Consider the following 12570-nt stretch of genomic DNA (forward strand, 5'->3'; position numbering starts at 1 on the left):
TGAATTGGTATTTGGTCAATAAGGTCACTAGGTGATCCATATGCATATTAAAGTGTAAGAATCACTGTTCTATAGCATAATTTTAATTATTACTTCATAAATTATACAGTGTTATTTTTTATTTCTTTGCATTAGAAGTGAATGAGCTACCTAAACAAAGTTCTAGAACATTCAATTTGCTATCTGAAAAATCTATTTCTATTTATACATTTGCATATGTACACACCTAATAAATTTCTCTCTTACTTAGGTAGATACTTGATGAATATTAATGGCATACCATAAAAGTGAATTAATTTTTTCTAATCCTAAAGTGGCAGGGTAATGAAAATTATATATTTGTGAATCAAAGAAAATAGTTTACAACAATTTCTTCCAATTTTTTAAAAGATCATTTAAAAGAATCTTCTTTTTACAAATCATGATAACTTTAAAATGATTCAATCAGCAACTTCCCATCCTAAACTACTGATGTTAGAATTCTCATAACTTCTAAAAACTCTAATTTTCCAATGTAGTAGGACTCTACTTTGCTAAAACCGCTGCAGCCTTGCATAAAACACAAACACACACTGTGGAAATTCCAAGCTATTTAAACAAAATAAGCATAGAGATTTCTGTCATTTTAAAATGCAGAAACAGGAGACATTATGCCTGAAGGACTAGAAGATATCTATAGGCATTTCCAAATTAATTCAATATACTGCAATGTATCAAAGGGATCCCAGTCCCTCAGAGCACTCTGGATGCCGAGATAGGTTCCTAAGAACCTTAGACCCCATCCTTGAACTGTTGAATCAATTGATATTTGGTCAATAAGGTCACTAGGTGATCCATATGCATATTAAAGTATAAGAATCACTGTCCTATAGCATAATTTTAATGATTACTTCATAAATCATACAGTATTTTTTTGCACTAGAAGTGAATGGGCTAAGTACATTCCATGTACAACATCATAATTTACTAAAACGAATACAGACAATTCAAAATTCTATGATAAACTTAGAGTATTTTTCAAACAACTTATGCCAAATATTTACTTACTTAAGTACTTCTTTAAATCTGAGACTTTAGGGTGAGTAACTATAAAACAGGGGCAATATAATCTTTAATGTTATTTACCTGAAAACCTTCCACTTTTAGGATGGGTAACAATTCTGAATAAATGATAGTCATTTTAATAAAATTTGTGGAATTTTTAACAACTAGGATTACTTGAAAATGAAAGATTATTTTTTAATCAAATTTCTTAAGGGTAATTCAATCATATGCCTCACACTAATTTGTATTATAGAATACAAATAATCACGATTTGACCTATCCTATCTTTTATTTTATGTAAAGGTTTATCTGACACATATATATATAAAGAGTTTAACTTATGAAAATGTGATTTATTTTGTGAAGATACCTTAGGAAATTATTGTGTTTTAAAGAAAACATTATCTACTGAAATAACATGATGTAAAGAGAATCTGGACTCTTAAACAACTTACGTGGAATATCCTCTTGAAGTCTATTTTTCCGTAGTAGAGAACATAGACACAAGCTACCAAATACCTAGAAAAGATGGATGCTGTGATGTTGAGAGAAGAAATAGAGAGGGAGAAAAGAAATCTCAGACTTTAATTTTTTCATTCAACTTTATCCACAGTTTGCATCGGTAATATACATTTAGTGTTCCATTTATTTTTAAATGCATCAGAAAATCAATTATGATAGATCTGTGACCAATACAAAGATTTCTGAATTCTTCAAAAAATTCACTTAGAAAAGTCAGTAAACTAGCATTCTGTAGAGATCATTATTAAACAAATGGTAATGCATTTTTACTTCTTATTTCAATTCTAACATATCCAACATCACTTCTTTCTTGTGCCATACAGTAATAAAATTTAGCAGATGTAGCTACCTACTACATTTTTTAGGGCCTAATAAAATATTTCAGTTTGATTATTTAACCCTCTTCAAATCACAAATCCAATTCAAATAATTATAATCATTCTTAACTCAATAATTGATGAAGTAAATATAAAATAACCATAAGGACCATCTAGAATAAAATTTACACTTATTTAAAAACTAATAAAAGAAATACATTAGAGCCTTGGTAAAATGTTTCCTTGGGGACTATGCTGAGAAAATGACTTAGGGGCCGTCTTGCCTTCTGGCACTACAGTAAATAAACTAACATGATATAGACCTCAGATGGACCCATCTTAAATGGAATTTTGCTTTGCAGTAAAGAATGCTACAGTACGGTTCTGGTGTATTTTCCCTTTAAGGTAATAACTGACAAGTAAATGAAATGCAATAAGGAAGTGGCCTTTAATATCACTAATATTTCAATGATATGAAACAGGAAAATATTTGTAAAATAACTTCCAGGTTGATTAATAAGAGGACTTCTACAGCATGATAACTAAGAAAGGCATATGGATGATTGCTGTAGCTTTTACCGGTCACTTTATTTGTAACATTGTCAAATTTCTACAACAAAAACTAACAACTTAAGATATTTATTTGCCATTTCTTACCTTTATTACCCAAGTTTTCACTAGGGAGATTGATTATGCCAATGAAGTTTTTTTTTTTAAAGATCCAACTGAAAAATAGCAACTAATTAGCTCAAATATTTAAAGTAATAAATTACTAATAATTTAATTTTTAAGCCTTATAGTCACAAGAAGCTTTAATTCTTTAAAAGCTCCAATTTCACACTTGGGGAATGTAAAGAACACATCCATATTCTAATGCCAAAATTTAATTATATGGCTTCATGCCAACTGATCAAAAAAAGTTGAGTTGTTCCTAAACCAACCCTTACTATACCATTTGGCACACTAGTTTTTTATATATGCCCTTTGAAATACCCAGGCCAACACTTTTAATAAGTTGCATCCATATTAAGAGGTAACAAGTGCAAATAATCACATATTTAAGATATGGTACTTGCTTGGCTACTACAAAAGTAATTATACTAAGGTTCTTCTAGAGCAAACTGAGTCATTCATTACAGTAATGTTTTTGAAAAATTCTTGCACTACTACCAACATAAATGCATCCATCTCCAAATTAAACAAGGACTTTGGAACATAGTATACTTATGAAAATATTTATAGACTGTTCTGTGTTTAATTCAGCATCTTATTAATTGAGGATCATAAGATTTACAGGATCCACAGAGGGCCAGATTTTAAATAAAAACCTATTCTTCAATTGCTGCACTCTGAATCTGAATAAAATTAATGGCAGCATACTCACATAATGTTACTGAAAGTCAAGACATAAACTCAAACTTTCGCAGTTTTATCAAAATGTCCTTGATAATTAGTACTTTGCTACTTCTCAAAAACCTTACTGCTTTGTGTAACATTTTCAATACAGAAATAAAATACTCTTCAAATAATACATTTTAAAAGATGATTAAGTTTTGCAAAATTAAATAGCATAAATTAAGCATATTAACATTGGTTTTTTTTTTTTTGATAACATGACATAACCAATTTAAGGAAAACCGAATGGACTAAATAAAAAACCACAAATGTCACAATGTGAGGCACATTTAAATCCTCACATATTACTGACCTTACAAAATCTACTAAAATATTTTAAAGTTCCATTGATTCCATTAATACATAAAAAGAAATTGCAAAAATGCTTAAGACTATATAAGAGTCATCAATTACACAGGCACTTCACATGTAAACAATCTACAGTACAACTGAAAATATTTTGGCACCAACCTATAATACTAAAAGAATTTAATATAAAGCCAGAGTTCTGCATTTTCTACTCATTTTCTTCTAGAAAACTAAGACCAAAGATTGAAGAAACTGTTTATAAACTAGAATTAGAAGTGTATTAAATAACTCAAATATAGAATAGTTTTAAATCGGTAAAAAAAATGATTACCTCATCCAGGTGTTTAATAGTATGCTATGATATAAAAAATTAAACCTAAATGATTACTAAATTGAAACCACATTTTAAATTTAGTATCAATCTGGTTGTTGAAAAATAATCAAGGTTATCAACTGACTTAGTAAAAAGAGAATTTGAATTTATCAAAAACTCATATTAAGTTAATCCTGTTTCCCCCAAAAGAAGTTCGGGCAATTCAAATTTAATTTTTATGTTTTCACATGATTTTTTTAAACCCAAGGCTTGACCTAATTAAATTATTTTTGATTAGAGATTCTTATCATGAATTTGAGATATTTGAAATCACTTCAAATAATGCAACTATACACTTATGATTTTGAAATGTTACATCAAGCTGTAGAAAGCTGAGATGCCTTGGTTGTAGGTAATTCAAGAAGAGCCTGAACTGTGACACCGACTTTCACAAGACCTCTCTCTTCCAAAATGTGATGAGGCAAACAGAGTCTTTCCTGAAAAAGAAAATAAATGACATCAGAACATTTGGTTTTCAATAGTGCAGTAAAGCCTAAACAAGTCAGAACTAGATTTTTAAAATGTTTCCTGTAAAACATCAAGTAAAAAGTACACCATTCTAATTAAATTAAATTCTAATTTTAAAAATTGTCTTATTGAGGTGTAATTCACATATAACATTATATTGGTTTCAGGTATAAAACATAATAATTTGAAATATGTATATGGTATAATGCAAAATGATCATCACAGTAAGTCTAGTACCATCCATTACCATACAAAGTTAACTTTTAGGATTTACTCTCTTGGCAACTCAAAGCTTATTCTACAATATCACTGACTATAGTCACTATGCGGTACATTACTCCCATGACTTATTTATTTTATGACTGAAAGTTTGTACCTCTTGAGCCTCCATCACCTAATTTCACCTACTCTCCTCTAGCAAACACCACTGTATTCTCTGTATGTATAATGTACATTTTGGTTTTTTATCTGTTTTTTTAGACTCCACATATAAGTGAAAACATACAGGATTTGTTTTTCTCTGTCTGACATAATTTGCTTATCATAGTTTCCTCAAGGTCCATCCATGTCACAAATGGCAAGACTTCATTCTTTTTATGGCTGAGTAATATTCCTGTGTGTGTGTGTGTGTGTGTGTGTATCACATCGGTATCCATTAATCAGTTGATGGACACTTGCTTCAATATCCTGGCTATTGTAAATAACGCCACAGTGATTGCCAGGGTGTATATATTTCTTTGAATTGTTATTTTTGTTTTCTTTGGATAAACTTTCAGAAGTAGAATTGCTGGATCTTATGGTGTTTCTATTTTTATTTTTTTGAGGAACCTGCATAGGGTTTTCCATAGTTGCTATACCAATTTACATTCCCACCAACAGTGTATTAGAGTTCTCTTTTCTCCACATCCTCACCAACACTTTGTCTTTTTGACAGCCATTCTAACAGATGTGAGATGATATCCCATTGTTCTACTTTTAAAATGGCTGTTTCAAAAGGTTTTAATGGTATGGGAGTCTATTTTACAGGCTGTATTTTGATCTGAGGCTGATCTGATCCACATAATAAGCAAATATTTTAAAGTGAGAGAGTCATGACAGATGTTCCCTAAGCACTTTCTCTTTTTTTAAAAAAGATTTTATTTATTTATTTGTCAAAGAGAAAGAGAGAGAGACAGCGCACAAGCAGAGAGTCGGGGGGAAGCAGGCTCCCTACTGAGCAGAGAGAGAGCAGAGAGAGAAGCAGGCTCCTTGCTGAGCAAGGATCCAGATGTGGTACTTAATCCCAGGACCCTGGGACTGGGATCATGACCTGAGCCGAAGGCAGTGGCTTAACGGACTGAGCCACCCAGGTGCCCCTCCTTAAGTTCTTCTGTTGGAGTAGAAAATGCACTACATTTCCAGCCAGGACATCTAAGGGCCATGTGATATGACGTACTAAAAGTAATAAAATTCCCTGAGACTCAGTTTCTTTATCCTGAAGTCAGGACTGTGTGAGAAACGAAGTTAATAGTCTGGTGGTAGAAGTGCTTTGTAAACTCCTCAGTCCTGTACAAAATTGGCTTCTCTGATTCATTCATTGTACCAGTTCTGAGGTTCCATGGTCTCCATATGAAGAGATCTGTACTTTTTATCTTAAGGTTACTTCCCTCCAGCTGCTAGTCATGTTTTGTTGCTTCTTAGTTCCAGTAATCTAGAATTTGATAAGTAACAGCTACCTATTATAAGTACATCACATGTCCTTTGATCTTCATAATTCTGTAAGACAGGTTTAAAGCAACCTTGCATTAGGTGCTCATTAGCCTTCAATGATCCTACTCTGACGTTCTTTTTATTTTTTTCCTTTTTTGTAAGTAATACCTACTCCCAAACGTGGGGCTCAAACTCATGGCTCTAGGATCAAGTGCCAAAGGAGCCAGCCAGGCACCCCTCTTCTAACATTCTTAATGTTTTCGAGGGTTCTGTCTTCACCTCTTCTCTTTTATACTATATCCTCTCTTTGGTATTATCAAAGCTTTATCAAAACTGCAAAGGTTAACTGAACGGGTTTCATGCATTTGCATATCATCAAATAAATCTGGTAGCCATTTCTGAGGCAACAATGCAGTCCACTGCTTCAGGCAGGACACCCATTCATCTCAGGAAAATAAGCTAGTAATGGATAGAGTGAATGGCAAACAGACCATCTACAGGTCCCACCTGGTTTATAACTGTATTATACTTGGAAAGCATAGTATTTTACAAATCTAGAAACATTGTATTTTTTGAAAGATTTTATTTATTTATGGGGCACCTGGGTGGCTCAGTGGGTTAAGCCTCTGCCTTCGGCTCAGGTCATGATCCCAGGGTCCTGGGATCAAGTCCCACATCTGGGCTCTCTGCTCAGCAGGGAGCCTGCTTCCCCCTCTCTCTCTGCCTGCCTGCCTGCCTACTTGTGATCTCTCACTGTCAAATAAAGAAATAAAATCTTAAAAAAAAAAAATTTATTTATTTATTTGAGAGAGGGGGGAGGCAGAGCGAAAAGGAGAGAAAGAATCCCAAACAGACTCCCCACTGAACAGGGGTCCTCATGACCTGAGCTGAAATCAAAAGTCGGATGGCTAACTGCCTGAGCCACCCCGGCACCCCAAAACATTACATATATATATATTTTTTTAATCCACTGTTGTTTTTTTTTAAAGATTTTATTTTCGTTACTTGAGGAAGAGAACAAGCAAGCACAAGTAGGGGAAGCAACAGGCAGAGGGAGAGGGAGACACATAAACCATTCATAATGAGCCAAAGACACATGCCTAACCAACTAAGACACCCTGGTGCCCCTAAATCCACTGTTTCTTGAAACGTGGGAAGCCTTAGCAAGACTGGGTTCCTATTTCCAAATGGTAACAACTATATCCTCTACACTGATGTCTTTCAAATCTTTATTTCCTGCCAGGATCTCTCTACTGAGCTCTGGATACAAATTTGAACGTGATATAGCCAAATGGATGTTCAACAAACATCGAAATCAGTATGTCCACAACAGAATTATCCCATCACTAAATTAAATTTTCCTTTTACATTCTACACCTCAGTGAGTAATACACAATTCAATCTCTCTCAACATAAACCTGGGAATCATAATAATCTTTTTTCTTTTTTTAAAAGATTTTATTTATTTGATAGAGAGAGAGTGAGAGAGAGAACACAAGCAGGGGGAGTGGGAGAGGGAGAAGCAGGCTCCCCGCTGAGCAGGAAGCCCAACAAAGGGCTTGATCCCAGGACTCTGGGATCATGACCTGAGCCAAAGGCAGACACTTAACCACTGAGCCTCCCAGGCGCCCCATCTTTTGTTCATAATAATCTTTTCTTTCCTAGTTATTCCCATAAACTATTCACCAAACACTACTGGTAATATCCCATTTATCAGAAGCATTCTCAAAAGCTATCTTCTTATCTCCATTTTCAAAACAACATTCATTGCCCTCCTAATGTTATGCCTACTTATTCAAATAACGACTGAAATGTTAAAAAAGAAAATAAGGTTTCAAATCAATGACCTCAGCTTCCACCTTAGAACGTAGAAAAAGAACAAATTAAACCAATGGGAAGCAGGAAGAAAGAACAAATGAAGTTGAGAGAGGAAAACAATAAAATAAAACCCAGAAAAAAAAATCAGTGAAACCAAACATTAGTTCACTGAGGAAATTTCTAAAAAATTCATAAACCTATAGCTAGGTTAATCAGCAAAAAAAAAAAAAGAGGAACTACACAATTTACCAATATCAGGAATAAGAGAAGTAATATCACAAGAGATTCTACAAATATTAAGTTGACAATGAGGGTGATAAGGGAAATCTGTGTTCTAAGGTGGCCGACTAATCCAGCAGGGGAATCCCAGTCCTGGCCCCAGGGTCATTCCAGGTTTTCCCTCCTGCCCTGCCTCCCACAAGTGCAAGAGTGCCACAGATGAGGGAGTTAAAGTATATAAAGTACGCTCTTTGTCGTGTGAGAGAGAGAGAAAGGGCGGGAGGAGCACACGGGGGATCACACAAGGAAAACACGTCCCTGATGCCACCGACAGGGAAAAGGAGAGGGGCCAATTTTGGGGACTTCTTGCAATCAGTGGGACAAATACTGGAGTTTCACAGGTCTGTGGCATGGCTGGTATAAAGACCTGAGGGCTGCCGTGCTAATGCAGAGTACACAAGCAGCTAACCCAGGGGCAGACTGTATAATCTGTGGTTCCCCTTCTTGGGGCACATCGGGGAGAGGTGACATTGCCTCTCCAGGGACAAAGGAGCAGACAGGCATCATTTCCCTCCCCTGCCCTTTGGCATAGGTGCTAAGACACCTGATGAGGGCAACTAACCAGGACACTGGTCCTTTAGCACACTTTGCTCCAAACCCCACAGTCCTGCACTCTGGTACATCTGCCTATCTCGGTCAAACCTGCCTCAATCCCAGCTCAAGACCCTCCCCCAGAAGACCAGCACAGGTTTCCCTTTCCCCCCACATCTGGCCCCTACAGTTTGGAGGATTTAAACTCAGCTGATCTGGCTAGGATAGAGTCCAAAGTACACTGTGCTTCTCCAGGAAGGCAAGCAACCCAGATACAGTGTGAAAACAACAATCTGAAAATCACCTAGGATACATGAGGGGAAATTGTTCACTCTTCCGGGAGGGCTTCTCTGACAGCAGCAAGCAAGAAGTCACCTATCTGGGAACAAAGGAGCTTGCTGGTGCCATTTCATGTCCTCACCCCACAACATAAACTAACCTCAGTAAGCAGCACAGTGCCAACAATGGCTGCCTAAATTGTTTATACCAAGCCCCCTTACCAGGTGCTCTTCTGGTACTGCTTTTCTAGGATAAGTGTGCCTAAGAACCCAGAGCAGCACAGGCCCCTCCCCCAGAAGACCAACACAAACCCCCACATGCACCATATCTACTGACCAGAAAATTTTGCAAAGCTTCAGCTCTAGTGGAAGTAGAATCAGGTCTCTTTTAACAAGCAGACCAGAACACACCTAGTTAAAACTTGCCATACTCTGGCCAAGGTCCAAACATACTCCCCACTACAAGCAATGAGAAACTCTGCAGAGGACTGATCTGGGGGATAGAGTAACCATAACATAGCAGACTGTATGCAGCATACACCAGAGACACTTCCTCAAGAGCTGGGCCATGGACATATGACTTCTTCATAAAGCCTTTAATCTCCGAAGCAGGAAAGATAATAGGCTTTCCTAACACAGAGAAAAGAGACCTAGCCAAAATACCAAGATGGAAGAATTCGTCACAAAAGAATGAACAGGGGCACCTGGGTGGCTCACCTGGTTAAGCATCTGCCTTTGGCTCAGATCATGATCCCAAGGTCCTGGGATCAATCACCACAGTGGGCTCCCTACTCAGCTCAAGTCTACTTCTCCTTCTACCCTTCCCCCCTTTCATGATCTCTCTCTCTCTCTCTCTCTCGTATGTTCTCTCTGTCTCAAATAAAAAAAGAAAATCTTTAGAAAACAAAAGAATGTCTAAGAAAAGGTCAGGGCCAAGGATCTAATTGAAACAGATATTAAGTAATATGCCTGATGCAGAATATAAAGCAACAATCATAAGGATACTAGCTGGGTTTGAGAAAAGCATAGAAGATATCAAAGAGACCCTTATCACAGAGGAAAGGAGCTTAAACCAGTGAGGATGAAATGGAAGAAGCAGAGGAACAAACAAGTGATATATGTGGGAGGCCGCAATAAGGCTTGAGACGAGGACCAAACCAGGCCCTGACTTGTGTCTCCTTTAAAGTCCGAATAGCCTAACAAAAGGTTTAGGATGGAAAAGTTGAGTAGCACTGAGAAAGGGTCTGTGCTATGTGTTGTGCGCTCGCCTACGCGATTTCCCACACGTTTACTAGTTAGATGAGAGCAATTTGGTTGGGGTCATAAATTCATAACTGGTCCTTGCTGTTCCAGCACAGCTTATGAATCACTCTCAGGTTTTTTGTTACTTCTTATATGTTTTGAGTCACTTTGGAGTCAGTGCAGCTGGTTAAGGAATTATCTGAAGACAGAGACCACTGGCCTTGGAAAGTCTGCATTTAGACCGTGAGAAATAGATAATGGGGAAGTCTGGAGGGTTTTTTGTGCATGTAGCAAATTCTTTTGTAGTCAGTTAAAAATAGTTATTGTTGGCTATATAATGCCTTGCTGCCTTGAATAAACTCGGCACTATTGGACATCATCCTCAGTGTCCCTCCTGCCTCCATCTCTTTGTCTCTGGACTTCTTCTTTTCACCATCCTCTTACCCTCACGTTCCTGGTCGATGTGCCATGCTGGCTGTGACACATATATATATATGACAGAATTACAGAAAATAATGAAGCTGACCAAAATAAGGTAAAAAGAAAAATCTTGGATCACAAAAGTATATTAAGGAAACTCGGTGACTCCATGAAATGTAATAACAATCATATCATAGGAGTCCAAGGAGAAGAAAGGAGCGGGGGGGGGGGGCAGAAGATTGGGGTAAATTATAGCTGAAAACTTCCCTAATCTGGGGAAGGAAACAGATCCAGGAGGCACAGAGAACTCCTATCAAAATCAACAAAAGCAGGCATGTCTGGGTAGTTCAAGCATCCAATTCTTGATTTCAGCTCAGATGATGATCTCAGTGTCATGAGATTGAGCCCCCGTTGGGCTCCATGCTCCGTGCGGCATCTGCTGGAGGTTCTATTCTGCTCCTTCTACCTCCCCCTCAGAAGGATAAATAAATAAAATCCTTTAACAAAATCAATGAAAGCAAGCCAACACCAAGCCAAATCATAGTTAAATTTGCAAAATATAAAGTAAAAATCCTAAAATCAGCAAGAAAAATGAAGTCCCTAACTTGTAAGGGAGGGAAAATTAGCAGAAGATCTTTCCACAGAAACTTGGCAGGCCAGAAGAAAGTGGCATGATATATTCAAAGTGTTGAATGGGAAAAATCTGCAGCAAAGAATGCTCTATCCAGCAAGGATATCAATCAAAATTGAAGGAGAGACAGAGTTTCCTAGAAAAACAAAAACCAGGAGTAGGTGACCACTAAATCAGCCCTTCAAGAAATATTAAAGGGGACTCTCTGAGTAGGAAAGAAAGATAAAATGCAACAAAGACAAGAAAGGAACAGAGAAAATCTCCAGAAACAATGACAAAACAAGTAATAAAATGGAACTAAATTCATATCTATCAATAATTACTGTGAATGTAAATGGACTAAAAGCTCCATTCAAAAGACAGAGGGTGTCATAATGGATAAAAGACAACACCCACCTATATGCTGCCTACAGGAGACTCATTTTAAACCTAAAGACAAAGACACCTAAGATTGAAATTGAGAGGATGGAGAAACACTGGCCATGCTAATGGATGCGAGAAGAAAACAGGAGTAGCAATACTTGTATCAGAAAAACTAGATTTTAAACCAAAGACTGTAACATGAGATGAAAAAGGGCATTAAATCATAATAAAGGGGTCTATGGAACAAGATCTAACAATTATAAATATTTATGCCCCCACCTTGGGGGCAAAACAAAACAATAACAAACATAGAGGAATTCACTGGTAATAATACATTAATAGTAGGGAACTGTAACACCTTACACCTTACACCTTACACTTTAACACTTACAGCAATAGACACATCATCTAAACAGAAACTCAACAAGGGAAAATGCCTTTGAATGACCCACTGGAACAGATGGACTTATCCAGAACATTTCATCCTAAAGCAGCAGAATACACATCTTTTTCAAGTGCACACTGGACATTCTCCAGAATAGATCATATAGTAGGTAACAAATCAGGCCTGAACAAGTATAAAAAGATTGACATCAGGGCACCTGGGTGGCTGAGTGTGTTTAAGTGTCTGCCTTCAGCTCAGGTCATGATCCTAGGGTCCTAGAATGGAGCCCTACATCGGACTCCCTACTCAGTGGGAGTCTGCTTCTCCCAATGCCTGCCACTCCCTCTGCTTGTTCTCTCTCTCTGACAAATAAAATCTTTAAAAAAAAAAAAGGAGAAAAGACACAAATAAAATCAGAAAGAGAAGAAATCACAACCAACACCACAAACATACAATTATAAAAGAATATTATAAAAATAATATTCAAAAAAATGGGTAATCTGGAA

The 12570-nt window shown here is 36.7% G+C and overlaps 1 protein-coding gene across 4 annotated transcripts in view; it reads right to left on the reverse strand.

Annotated features, from left to right (window-relative positions):
* Positions 1-1628: 1628 nt before the first annotated feature.
* Positions 1629-12570, reverse strand: part of LRCH2 (leucine rich repeats and calponin homology domain containing 2) — a 110370-nt gene continuing 99428 nt past the window's right edge. For all 4 annotated transcript variants that reach the window (XM_045996313.1, XM_045996312.1, XM_045996311.1 and 1 more), the window contains one exon: positions 1629-4397. In XM_045996313.1, coding sequence (XP_045852269.1) covers positions 4278-4397 — 120 coding nt within the window. In that variant the 3' untranslated portion in view covers positions 1629-4277. The remainder of the gene's footprint in view (positions 4398-12570) is intronic.

This window comes from Meles meles, chromosome X (assembly GCF_922984935.1).
Source record: "Meles meles chromosome X, mMelMel3.1 paternal haplotype, whole genome shotgun sequence".
In the NCBI taxonomy this organism is placed as follows: Eukaryota; Metazoa; Chordata; class Mammalia; order Carnivora; family Mustelidae; genus Meles; species Meles meles.